This window comes from Xiphias gladius, chromosome 1 (assembly GCF_016859285.1).
Source record: "Xiphias gladius isolate SHS-SW01 ecotype Sanya breed wild chromosome 1, ASM1685928v1, whole genome shotgun sequence".
Classification (NCBI taxonomy): Eukaryota; Metazoa; Chordata; class Actinopteri; order Istiophoriformes; family Xiphiidae; genus Xiphias; species Xiphias gladius.
This window is the reverse complement of record NC_053400.1, coordinates 23486111-23498571: the sequence shown is the minus strand read 5'-3', so window position 1 is coordinate 23498571 and position 12461 is coordinate 23486111. Positions and strand designations below refer to the sequence as shown.

The 12461-nt window shown below is 41.8% G+C and overlaps 1 protein-coding gene across 3 annotated transcripts; it reads right to left on the bottom strand.

The window, feature by feature from the left end:
* Positions 1 to 520: 520 nt before the first annotated feature.
* On the bottom strand, positions 521 to 11467 carry pros1 (protein S). Of its 3 annotated transcripts, XM_040156329.1 has the most exons (15): positions 11135 to 11467; positions 10816 to 10942; positions 10043 to 10200; positions 9560 to 9584; positions 9376 to 9459; positions 9035 to 9157; positions 8730 to 8855; positions 7653 to 7781; positions 7221 to 7461; positions 6232 to 6418; positions 5866 to 6030; positions 5516 to 5684; positions 4882 to 5018; positions 4532 to 4760; positions 521 to 2841 (listed from the first exon to the last, which is right to left on the bottom strand). In XM_040156329.1, exons 2-15 carry the CDS (start codon positions 10892 to 10894, stop codon positions 2654 to 2656), a joined length of 2040 nt encoding a protein of 679 aa, XP_040012263.1. In that variant the 5' UTR covers positions 10895 to 10942; positions 11135 to 11467; the 3' UTR covers positions 521 to 2653. The 3 variants fall into 3 exon arrangements, with proteins under 3 accessions (XP_040012263.1, XP_040012179.1, XP_040012351.1); XM_040156245.1 differs by lacking the exon at positions 11135 to 11467 and having other exon boundaries at positions 10816 to 11055; XM_040156417.1 differs by lacking the exons at positions 521 to 2841; positions 4532 to 4760; positions 11135 to 11467 and having other exon boundaries at positions 4919 to 5018; positions 5512 to 5684; positions 10816 to 11056.
* Positions 11468 to 12461: the final 994 nt, after the last annotated feature.

Below are 12461 nucleotides of genomic sequence, written 5' to 3'. Positions count from 1 at the left end.
TTCAAAATAACTGCTATGAGCTTGTTTTGACAGGAAGGACTTAGGACACAAGCAGTCCTGGAAAGACTGGAAAGAAGTGTGCTCTGTGTTGAAGATATATAACTGACACTAAGCGAATTGTCAGTACATGTCAATCTCATGTCGTTTTTAATTAACCTATGGCCTTCAACTATAACACTGTCACTGAGTGAGAGAGTGACTTTGCAGACTCATATGCTGTTTGATATGTTAGAATGTGCAGCATTATCATCATTACATCTGAAACCATGTACAAATGTACAATGGCTACCAGGAAGTCATTTTAAACACAGTGCTATTACTTTACATGTCATTCTCTATGACAGCATTTTTCCCTTTGGCCTTGTTTCTGGCAAGAGGGCAGAAGAATGCAATATTGAAATACAACAGTATCAAAATAAGGTTGCTTTGATACAGTTTTATTTTAACAAAGACAAAACAAACAACACTGAACAACTACATTTAAGTTGCGGTGGCATGAAAAAGTTTGGGCACCCTGGTCTTTTTTTTTTTTTTTTTTTACAAGTTTAGAGTGAAAAAATGAAAGGAGCACCATACAAAAGTTTGGGCATCCCCAGAAATTTGAGCTCGTATATATAACTAAGGTCTCAGACCTCAGTTAGCTTGTTAGGGCTATGGCTTGATCACAGTCATTGTTATGAAAGGCACAGTGATGCAAATTTCAAAGCTTTATAAATACTCTGACTCCCCAAAACCTTGTCTCAACAATCAGCAACCTAAGCAGCTACCTAGCACTCTGAAAATTCAAAAATATTGATGCCCAAAAAGCAGGAGAAGGCTATAAGAAGATACCAAAGCCTTTCAGGTAGCTGTTTCCTACGTTCGTAATGTAATTAAGAAATGGCAGTTAAGAGGGACGGTGGAGGTCAAGTTGAGGTCTGGAAGACCAAGAAAGCTTTCTGAGAAGACTGCTAGTAGGGCTGCTAGAAAGGCAAAACAAAACCCCTGTTTGACTGCAAAAGACCGTCAGGAAGATTTTGAGGACTCTGGAGTGGTGGTGCACTGTTCTCCTGCACAAAGATGATCTTCATGGAAGAGTCATCAGAAGTAAACTTGTCCTGTGTCTTCACCAAAAAATTCGGCGTAGAAGTTTGCAAAGGAACACCTAAACAAGCCCGATGCATTTTGTAAACCAGTCCTGTTAACTGATGAAGTTAAAGTAGAAGTTTTTTGGCCACAATATGCAAAGGTATGTTTGGAGAAAAAAAAGGGTGCAGAATTTCTTGAAGAGAACACCTCTCCAGCTGTTGAGCACAGGGATGGATCAATCATGCTTTGGGCTCGTGTTGCAGCCAGTGGCATGGGCCTAAACATCAGCAAAAATCTGTAGATATACCTCAAAAGAGCAGTGCATGCATGATGGCCCAAGAATTCAACAGAAAAAGAAGCGTTTTGCAAGGAAGCGGACAAAAATCTCACAAACAAGAACTAAAAGACTCTTAGCTGCTACGAAAAGCATTTAGTTGTGATACTTGCCACAGGGGGTGTTACTAAGTACTGACCATGCAGGGTGCCCAAACTTTTTGAAATCTGACATCCTCAACTTTATGCCTTTTGGGAATCAGTTAATCTTTTATTCGCTTAGCTATTCACAGTAACAGAAATTTTGACCAGGGGTGCCCAAACTTTTTCAAGACACTGTATATATTAAAGATGGCTTGTTTTATATACAAGGTGAATTATGAACACAGGACAACAAGGAAAACCCTGAATATGAGGACAGAAATAATAGATCAACAGAGGTTGTAATAGTCTTGCCTGACTGGTGGTCTTGAAGACCTGCCATAACAAGAGGTGTATACTGTACATCTGGCAACAACCATGTTGGGTTCTGGGAACAATAAAATGATAAACCATGTTTCTAAACATATCTAAACCCTTTCAGGAAGGCAAAGCACAATTTAGGGATGGTGTTTCAAATGCAACAGAATTGGATCGAAAGCCTGGAGGCTCAGCTTTCTCCTCTGTGGTTTTCACTGCCACAATGAACCACCGCAATTTCAACTAGTTGTCTCCAGACGTCTGCCTCCACAAGACCAGAACTGAAGAGAATTTAGAGAGAGTACCATAATTCAACTGCAGGAAAAAGATGCAGGTGGTCTCACAGCCTGGTCAACTGCGACCATTTGTTTATGTTTCTACACAAACATAACCATCTTTTGCTCAACACATGGTATGTGTTCTACAGAGCTCAGCTCTTGCACAAAGTTTCTTGGAAAGAATTTAAATCATTGCAACAAACTGCTACAACTACGTCATCCAGCTGTCCAGTTTCCGACAAGCTCACTGGCAAGCCAGCTTTCGTTGTGCCCTGCTTAAAAAATTTTTTTTTTAAAAAGAATCTGAAAAAAACGCTCCCAGGACAAGAGCAATAATACTGTATGGATGAAAAGCATAATACAAAGCTTAAAATAACCCATCAGAGAAAGTCGACAAAAATGACTATAACTGTCTACCTCTATCTCCTCTTCTTGTCACATCTTTCTCATCCTCTTTCTCCCTCCCATCTCTTCTGCTCTATATATCTCTCTTTCCAAAATATCCCAAGAAGCGGCCACTGTGGGACACTGCCTAATGTGAGGGCGTTTTAATGTGATGCTGCTGTTAATTAAGGTCACTTTCTGTGTGGGTGCTGTGCATCACGCTGGCTTTCAGGGGGAGAGAGAGGAGGACAGGAATGGGACTTAATACTGTTGTGTTTGCTGAGAGCCTCGTCAAAGTCCAGCTGGTGGCCGTTGATAGAGATTTCCATGCAACCGTGGTAAAACGCTGTCACGGGGTTGGCAGGTAACGGGACATCGTCTTGAGAGAGAGATTGGGACAGTCAGTGAGAACAACAATGATGAGAGATTGTGGTAAATATAGCCCTTTTATAACCAAGGTTATAACATGGTACACAATAAAAAAATACTTTAAATATTAACCTAAACAACAAAATAACACCGATACATTAAGATATTTACTAGAGAATTAGAGCAGAGACAGCAATTGTACATTTCCCCTTTTTGATTTTAATCTTGTCGTCAGGACAGAGAACAATCTTTCATGAGATGACTTAAGAGAAGTCACACTGGTTTAGTGGGACAAAACCAGTGAAGAGAGGTAAACACTGTGTTATATGGTTTACCTTGAGTCAGAACATGAACCATCATATTTTTGGACTAGTTGGAGATGAGCAAAACTTCTTCAATGAAGTTAAGTATGGTATTACAGTATAACAATGTCACCTCAACTATTCCTGCATCCACAAAGACAGACTGACTTTACTGAATTCATTTATTTACTTTCAACAACATATCTATGCGTCTTTTTTGTTCTGAGGGAGGAAAAGTAACTAAGGACAAAGTTTTCAGCACTCCAAGCAGCATGGCTATAAGGATTACAATGTCTACTGTTGGGCTCACCACTTTGGTCCAGACTGAAATACCTGAGAGACTATTGGATGGATGCTGGGAATTTTTGTACAGACGCTCATGTTCTTAACTTTTAATCTAGCACCATCATCTGGTCAAAAATTAAAATTGTCCAATATTCTGGTTTCTGACCAAAGTCCTGCAAAAACTAATGACCTTCCCCTTATCCGCAGCTGTACTTTTGTGTTTAGCACTAATTAGCAAATGCTAGCATGCTAAGCTAATATGTGACAATGGTAAACATTATACCGGCAAGGTAGCATTGTCACAGTGAGTATGATAGCATGTTGAAATTACCATTTAGATACAGCCTCAAAGAGTCCCTAGCATGGCTGTAGACTCTTACGGAGAAGACCCATTTGAAGCGAACAAATCCTGCAACATCACCTCCGTCATTTCTCTCTTGTAACAGTGGGCATGTCAACACTCGCAAGCTACTGAGTAGCTTGCTCATTAGCAAATATGGTCTAAATACAGTGCATTCAGAAAGTATTCAGACCCCTTCACTTTTTTCAGATATTTTTTGATGGGGCTTAACTTCATGTTGTGTGTACAGTGAGTCTTTACTGTTTATGCGCTCACTGACGCTGCCGCTTCAACTGTTCTACCTGTGTGATGAGCTTGGAACAGGTGAATAGCGGCAGCTTGTGGTGCACAGGCTGATAGGATCGGAGGTAGCTGGGAGCCGCCGCAGCATTGCACCCTGCTGCCGGTGATCCAAAACACAGAACACTGACGTGGCGTGTGGCAGCCTCTAACTCAACCACTTGCTGTCTGAGAGCACCTTTAGTCTTCTTTCATGTACTGGTGATTTTTGGAGTACTTTAACAAGCCTGTAAATCTACTTTCGCTAAAGTAGATTCCGTAGAGAGCAGCCTGCAGTTTTGCAGATAGAGCATAACTGAGACGATACTCCATTTACGAGTGCTTTAAAACTCTTTGCCAGTATAAGAAAATCTCTGAGAAAGCTCTCACACATTGGCCAAATTAGCCTTTTTAATGGTGACCATATGTAGCTTATTCATTTTGCTCACAGTTATCCTCCAAGTGTTACTTTTGTACTTGCTGCTTTGACTAACCTGGTATCCCACCAATATATGTACGGACGGGCTTCTGCATGGTGGTGTTGAGGCGCTCCAGTGCTTCCTGCAGGGCATCAGACGTTATGTAGCTAACAGTGGAGAAGTTGGCAGAGATTTGGATTTCTGTGGAAGTCACATTCAGCTGCAGTGTCAGCCGCTCGGGGTAACACAACATCAGTGAGTCCAGCCTTGCCACAGAGACGCCGTCCAAGAACACTTGCAGGTTCTGGAGCATGGAGGGCAATAGCATCGCAAAGTTTTATCATGTATGTTTGTGCTTGTGCACGTGGGAAGACATGCAGGGATACATATGAGCATATTTCCAACAATAGTGTGAATGAACTCACAGCATCGTCATCTCCTTTTGTTACCACAGCGACCGACAGGGGGACTTCGTTGTTGTAGACAAGAGCAAAAATGACACCTGTGCTGCTGGACGGATGTATATTCATCTTTATATCCACCTTCCAGCTCCCAGAATCACCTAGTTAACACATACCCATACACAGCGTGAAACACAAAAACATTTCTTCTGTCAGGTCGAAAATTTAGGAACTTTGCCAATTTCCAAGTTTTTACCTGAACTGAAGGATCCCATGGTTCTAGGTTTCCTTGACTCTTGAGAATATCTTTGAATATTCTCAAAATCAGATGCTTATAACTTTAAAGAAAGTCTGTCTTCCTAAAGCTCTGAAAAGTTCAGTCATGATGTTAAATGATACGAAATATACGGAACATACATCAGTCTTTGTTCTTTTCTGTGAATTTTTATGCTCCTTTGCTCATGCATTTCCTACGGGTGCTTCAGTTTCAAAACTTAAAGTGAGCTGGAACGATCTGGACGGCTGCCTGTCACTGCCTTTAAAATCAAAGCACCGTGCTCAAAACTACATTTGGTCCTGCAGCACTGTGCTGCGACTGCTCAGTGCACTTGAGTAGTTAGTTTAGTTAGATTAATAAAGTATAACTTAACTTACTCACTGTAGTCAATGTTGAAATGTGCCAGTCCCTCCCCATTGAAGAAAGATCCTCGTTCAACATTCACAAAGCAGTGTTTACTCTTCTTCTCCTGGATGACCTCCTTCACCCCAGATGCTCCCTGATTCATCAAGTTCCAGCCCCGGATGCAGCCATCAAGTCGAGGGTTGATCTGACAGACAGAAACACAGAGTACAGCAGTATGGATCTCTTAGTCAACCAATGTAAATTCCCACACATTTGCTTCACATTGTTATTATGTCTTTAAACTCCTGTGGTGACCGGAAAAAAGAATCCATCATGTTTGCTGGGTGATTTAGTTGTACGTGTGCTCTTTCCCGTGACTAGCTTACAGGTTTGATGACGTTTTCAGTGCGGTTGGGCAGACCAGCAATGTAGACCTTGGTCTCCAGTTTGCCATTAACTGAAGTAAAGAGACTCTCAGGGCTGTTGATGCTCATCACAGCTTCCTTGCTGATCTTCACACTGATGCTGTTCTCCAGTTCATCCACAGAAATCTGCATGTTACATAATATTATCATAACTTTTACAAAACTCTACTCAACACAGTTAAGAAACAGAGCACACAGTTGCCTCAACACAGTCCACTTTTTCCATCAGTTCAGTTTATCAATTAGCCCTTCAGCTACCACTATGTCAGCCATAGAGGAGAAAACCGAGCACACGTAGGGATTTACTGGACTACAGCTATTTCTTACCACATGCCACTGTCCATCATTTATGGCTTTTCCTCCACTGGTGACCTTGAATGTGTGCTGGTTTTTGAACTGGACTTCAATGTGACCGCCCCTTAGCCCCAGCATGAACCACGAGTCCTGTGAGGACTCAGCATACAGAACAACTCCCTCCGGGTCAAATGTACGGAAGTCAAACTCTGCTGCAAACCTAACAACGACAAGAGACAGAAATATAGGTTTACAAAGTAATTTGACTATAATTATGGTCAAATATAACCCATGTCCATGTTTTCACTAAAAATCATGTATACTCCACACTACCAAAATCAATCAAATTTTCCAATTTTTGGAGTTTCGAACGGGTCTTTCCCAGTCAGGGATTCGTTTTCATCTATGTCAGTATGGTATGAAAATCAGCGTCTTGACGCTTAAACTTGCTTGGGATAGATTGAAATAAATATCATGTACTTTTGTCACTGTCAAAGTAAAATTTTTTGTCAAACTACTGTTTCCTAGGCCAACAATCACACTAAACATTATTGTTTTTGCTGAGTGCCACAAAGGCCTACTTTACATACTTCCACATTTTCAGCTGCATTACCATAAAATAACGCCTTTGACTGAGAGAAATGTATAAATAATGCTCACTGTGTGAATTATCGATCTCAACCATCAAGTCTAGTCAAGTTTACTGTGTCAACTATACTACCTCTTGTTAACTAAGGTCACCTCTACGGTAGACATAATTTTCACGAAATGTAAGGTAAAACACACGCTTTTATGATCCTTTAAGAAAATAAGTTAATTAAAATTGTGTTTGTGTGTGTGGGTATTTATGTGTGTTTGTGTGTGTGTGAGAGTGAGTGAGTGAGTGAGTGTGAGAGAGAGAGCGAGAGAGAGAGTGAGAGTGAGAAAGACAGAGAGAGTGAGAGAAAGAGAGAGAGAGAGTGAGAGTGAGAAAGAGAGAGAGAGAGTGAGAGAAAGAGAGAGAGAGAGAGATAAACACTTACTTTGTGTTCTCCGGCAGACGGAAACGCAGATAGATGACAGGTAGGCCTGCAAACTGCTCCCCCAGGTAGAGCATCTCAGAATGTTTGTGGTCATACAGCTCCACACAAACAGGGATTCTTTGACAGTATTGTTTATCCTCTGCCAAACGAAGACCCTGACGACCATCACAGTAGCACGCATAGCTGCCCACTGTGTTTATACAAATGCCGTCGCACACATCCAGCTCGCACTCGTCCACATCTGCAACAACCGGAACAGAAACATTTACAGGCGGTGATCTTTGGCTCAGTGTCTGTGATGATGGAAAGTGTGTGATTAAAATATGTGTACCATCAGTGGGAGTTGAACATACAAAACAAATTGGTCTAATGTAGTTTTTCCACCTATCAGACTCTAGGAAGTAAGACAGGAACAATAAATTGAAGTCTCACCATTGCAGGTTTTGGAAATAAAGTTATATTTAAATCCCAGGGGACACCGGCACTCATACATGCCAGGCGTGTTGACACATTTAGCCGGTTCCATACAGATACTGGGGTACAGAAGGCATTCATCCACATCTGAAAAAAACAGTAAGTAGGTGACAATGGGCAAATGGTCTTGTGAGAATTTGTATTATGAACGGTCTGAGTAATGATTAAAAAAATAAAATAGCGAATAACCAAATGGGGTTGATTGCAAATGTAATTTTGGTACATGGATGAAATGATTAAATATGACAGAAATTAAAATAACTACAATCTCTGATACTCAATGTTTCAAATCATTTCATACCACAACATCCATTAATCAACATGAATGTATAATTTGCTATATGCAAAACCATCTGTATGGTCTTGTAAATCTCTACAGCCTATCAAAAAAAAAAAAAAAAGGAAAAAATAAAAAGAGGAGAGAGCAAATTTACCAAACTTACTCAGTCCATGTTTGTGAAGACTTTGAACTGAACAAGCATTCAACACACTCAAAGATAAACACTGACTGAACTGCCTACACAAAATAGGACAGATAGAAATATGGGGAACAAAAAGCATCTTAAAAACTGTATGTAGGTTGTAACAGCTCAGTGATATGACTGGTTTGTTAACAGCAGAAAGGAAGGACCATCTTTTCAGATGTTAAGCGCTTTTCACATTCTGTTACATAAGAGGTCACGTCTGGTCAACTTTAGAAATAATAAATAGTGCCAGCCCTGGGGACAACAGCTGGGAGGACAGGAGTTTTTTCTTATGAGGTGTCTAGGGTTCATATGAATAAAAAAGAAAGAATAATACACTGTGTAGAAACGTCTGTGTTTTCCCAGCTACTTAGTATCACTATAGGTTCCTCTTCCATAGGGACAGTAAAACAGCTGGATGTCTTGTATATATGACAAAAGACATTCATACACACAAAGAAAGTACATGAGAATGAACCTTTCTGTTCTTTGGTGTGATTGAAATTAATTCAACTTTGATACTATTGCAGTTCAGCTGCACAAACTGCAACTGAAATGAATATAGTCTTACCCACGCAGTTGATGGTGTCACTGATAAAGTAGCCATCTTCACACATGCACTGGAAACTACCGGGGATGTTTTTACATTGTTGGTTACATCTCGCTGGAAATTCAGGATCCAAACATTCATCGATATCTGCCCAGTCAACAAATCACATAACAACAAGCATCAGCAGCCAGTTCAATCACTTTTAAATGGTTAAATTTATCAGTTTTAATGTGAATAAATTCTAAATTTAAGCACAGAATATTAAAACAGGATCTCTAAGCTGAACTAAAACAATGTAAAATTGCAAATTATGTTTGAGGGCTCACCATCCTCACAGCGCATCCCCTTCCAGCCAGGCTTACACACACATGTGAAGGAGGCCTGGCCGTCCACGCAGAGCTCCGAACCTTCCTTGTAGCATGGAAACGGTGTGCACTGGTTACTGATCTCTGCCATGCAACAAACATTTTTGGTCACACACACACACACACACACACACACACACACACACACACACACACACACACACACACACACACACACACACACACACACACACACACACACAGGATGTTGTTGAAAAGATTTCATAGCTGAAATTAACATTGATTAAGTGACAGCTAGGTGTAAACTCTGTGTCTTAAAAAGCCTCAGTAAACCCCCTCACCGTTCACACAGGTGCGAAGGTCCGATGGGATGGTAGAATCCAGGTTCTGGTTGTTAATGCCAACACGGTGTGAACCCAGGCACACTGCAACAAAGAGTGGTCTTTATCAGGATAGGCTAATAAAGGCAAAACACACATTAAGTGTAATTAACACATTAAGAGACAGTAAATTCTACAAACTCACCAACATATTTGGGATAGAAGTATTCCTGGGGAAAACACAAAATGGAGATTGAAGATTTTAAAATTCACATTTGATTATGAGAACAAGAAGACAAAGAGAGGAGAGAGTGTGATGAAAGTGGTATTACAGCCAGCTGTGCTCCGAATCAACATACCGGTCCAAATAAAAGCCTCAGTAAAACATCAGGCTAAATCAACATTTTAAGTTTACTTTTTCTAAATCTACTGGAAGAAAATGAAATGTTTTGAAGATATAGCATCTGATCTATAGCTGGAATGATTAGTCAACTGAACAAAAAATTCACTTGTTCTGACTTTTCAAATGTGAGAATCTGATGGCTTTCTTAGTCCTCTGTGATAGTAAATGGAATATGTTTGGATTTTGGACTGCTGGTTGGACAAACTAAGACTTCACCATTTTGCCGTTGAAATCAGAAACGCAGTCAGCGACGATGGCGAGATCAGGGGTCGCTGCTCTCCTTACCGTTTCCGGCTGGTTCTCAAAGATCTCCCTGGCCTCCTCCTTGTTGCACAGCTCCTCGATGCACTCCCTCTCCAGGTTGCCCTTCTTCGTCTCCTCAAACATAGAGTTGGCTCTCTTGTGCCTGCTCAGGAACTGGGAGGCCGCGCTCTGGCTCAGGACTAGGGGTTACGTAGACACACAAACATACTCAATCAAATACGATGTGTAAAGCTGTCTTCCCACTGTCAGCGTTGTTTGCATGCTTACAACAATCGGGACTGAACAAACCTGCCACACTGCAGATTACCATGATTGATACTCTCGCATGTGATCAATACAGGCTACATTACAACAACACATGACTGATCGCAGCAGGAATTCAAGTCCTTGGTTCCTCATGACCTGATGTGGCTGGTGCATGCATGGACAAAGTGGACAACCTAATCACTCTTCTATGAATTGGCCTGAAAAGAAAAGTCATTGCGAAACCATTATTTCCCAGAAATGACCCCCTGGTTGTTGAAACAAGCAGCTCACGCTGTCCAAGCATTGTTTCGCGGTGTAGAAAGGAGTCATGACCCCTGAAGACTTTCTGTTACCCGTTCGCTGCTCTCGCGTTAAAAGTTATGAACCGTTCCCAACTGGTCACATTGGTCCCAAAGCTGGGAAAAAAAAAAAAAAAAAAAAAAAGCTGCTCGTTTCAAACTGGGGCACTGAAACTGAGACAGGCCGTTCCGTCAATTACTTTACAACCTAGAGTTCAAAAATGTAAACCGCAAAATCCAAAGACTTACATCGATAAGCATCGACGAGCGTCAAGAGATATACGAGACAAGCCAAGGACTCCCCAAGTGCCCGTTTCTTCCTCCACATAGTCGAGCCGTTCTTCCTGCTAGGCCACGGTTTGGCTCAGAGTAGAGACTGGCTCAGTGCAGGTCCGTGTGAGGAAAGGAAGAAAAAAAACTTTATTCTTCCCGAAACTGTTTTCGTAAAGAGAGAGAGAGGGGGTGGGTGGAGGAGACTGCCAGGAGAGCTGATACGGACGGCTAATGAGGGGGAGGCAGCTAGGGAGCGCTGCTATCACGGTCACGCACACTGCCATTGTTTACTTACCTTTGGCTGCTCGGAGTGGCTGGAGTCCGGCCGAACTCACGCAGAACATTGGTTTATAAAATGCTATACTCGGACAGGGGGGGTGTGGGGGGGGGGCGAAGGATCCCTGACAGTGCCGTCTCGCACACACGATGGAGATTTGTCAAGAACAAATCTCGAGCGAGGACTCCGTCTTGATAAGCTGCTGCCCCGTCCGCGAGTCAGGATGTGCATTAATATTTCTAAAGCCACAACGCTAAGCGTGGCCAAAGTACAGGCCCGACATGCGGCCAACGGTCACACTGTCAGGGCTCGGGGGAGAATGCGCTGTCGCTAGGCGACGGGCGTTGCTTGTTCTCTCGTCAAACGTAACGTTGAATGGGTTTTTGTGTGTGTGTGTGTGTGTGTGTGTGTGTGTGTGTGTGTGTGTGTGTGTGTGTGTGTGTTTCTTAGTCGTGTCTCGACTCAAACTTGGAGCCATCGACAGTTCTCTGAGTATGGTCAATTCCACACGAGGGCACTAGCGCTGCCAGCCCATGGACACATCCGCCTGTGGGATATAGGCCCCTGGGCACAGACAGGTAAGAGCCCCCCCCCACCATCCCCAAATTGAAAGAGATGTGTCTATGGTCATTTTGTGTCTCCTTTGGCGTCTATCAATGGCCGTTTTGCACGTCTGTGGCCGTTTTGGATCCCTTTTGAGGTCATTTTCCCAGGCAGAGAATGAAACTTCTGGCCCAACATATGCCAGTATAATAGTAAGCTAAATACTTTTGGATCTTGAACTTTTGGTCAGACAAAATAAAATGTAGATTGATTGATAATGATAGTAATTGCTAGTTGCGGCCCTAAAACTGCTGCCAAGCTCCTTAGCTATTTACACATCCATCAGAAGCAATATGAGAATCCCAGTAGAGTTGTGTTTTTTTTGGAGCAATGCAAGTCCAATATTCACTTTTTACTCTTAAGCAAGCTTGACAGACCTTCACTAGCCACCCATAACTTTATTTAGCTCTCAGCTGTTTAGTTAGCTTACATATAGAGCGATGGATGAGAGGGTATGTTCAACCGTATCATCTCCAAAACAAGATAAAAGAAGCTGCGGTACAGGCTGCAAAATTATGGTTGTTATGTTATGTTATGGTTTAGCTGAATGGAATTTTGAATCCCATATGCCATGTTAGAGATTCTGTTACTATTACTCTAAAAATGAATGCACTAGTGTACAATTATTCATGACCATTTCTCCATATCTGCCATTCCCCTGAAAGACCACTACTAATCCTTTTCCTACATCATTCATGGAGAATGGCATATGCATGAAGAAAATGAAAAAATTAAATTAAAA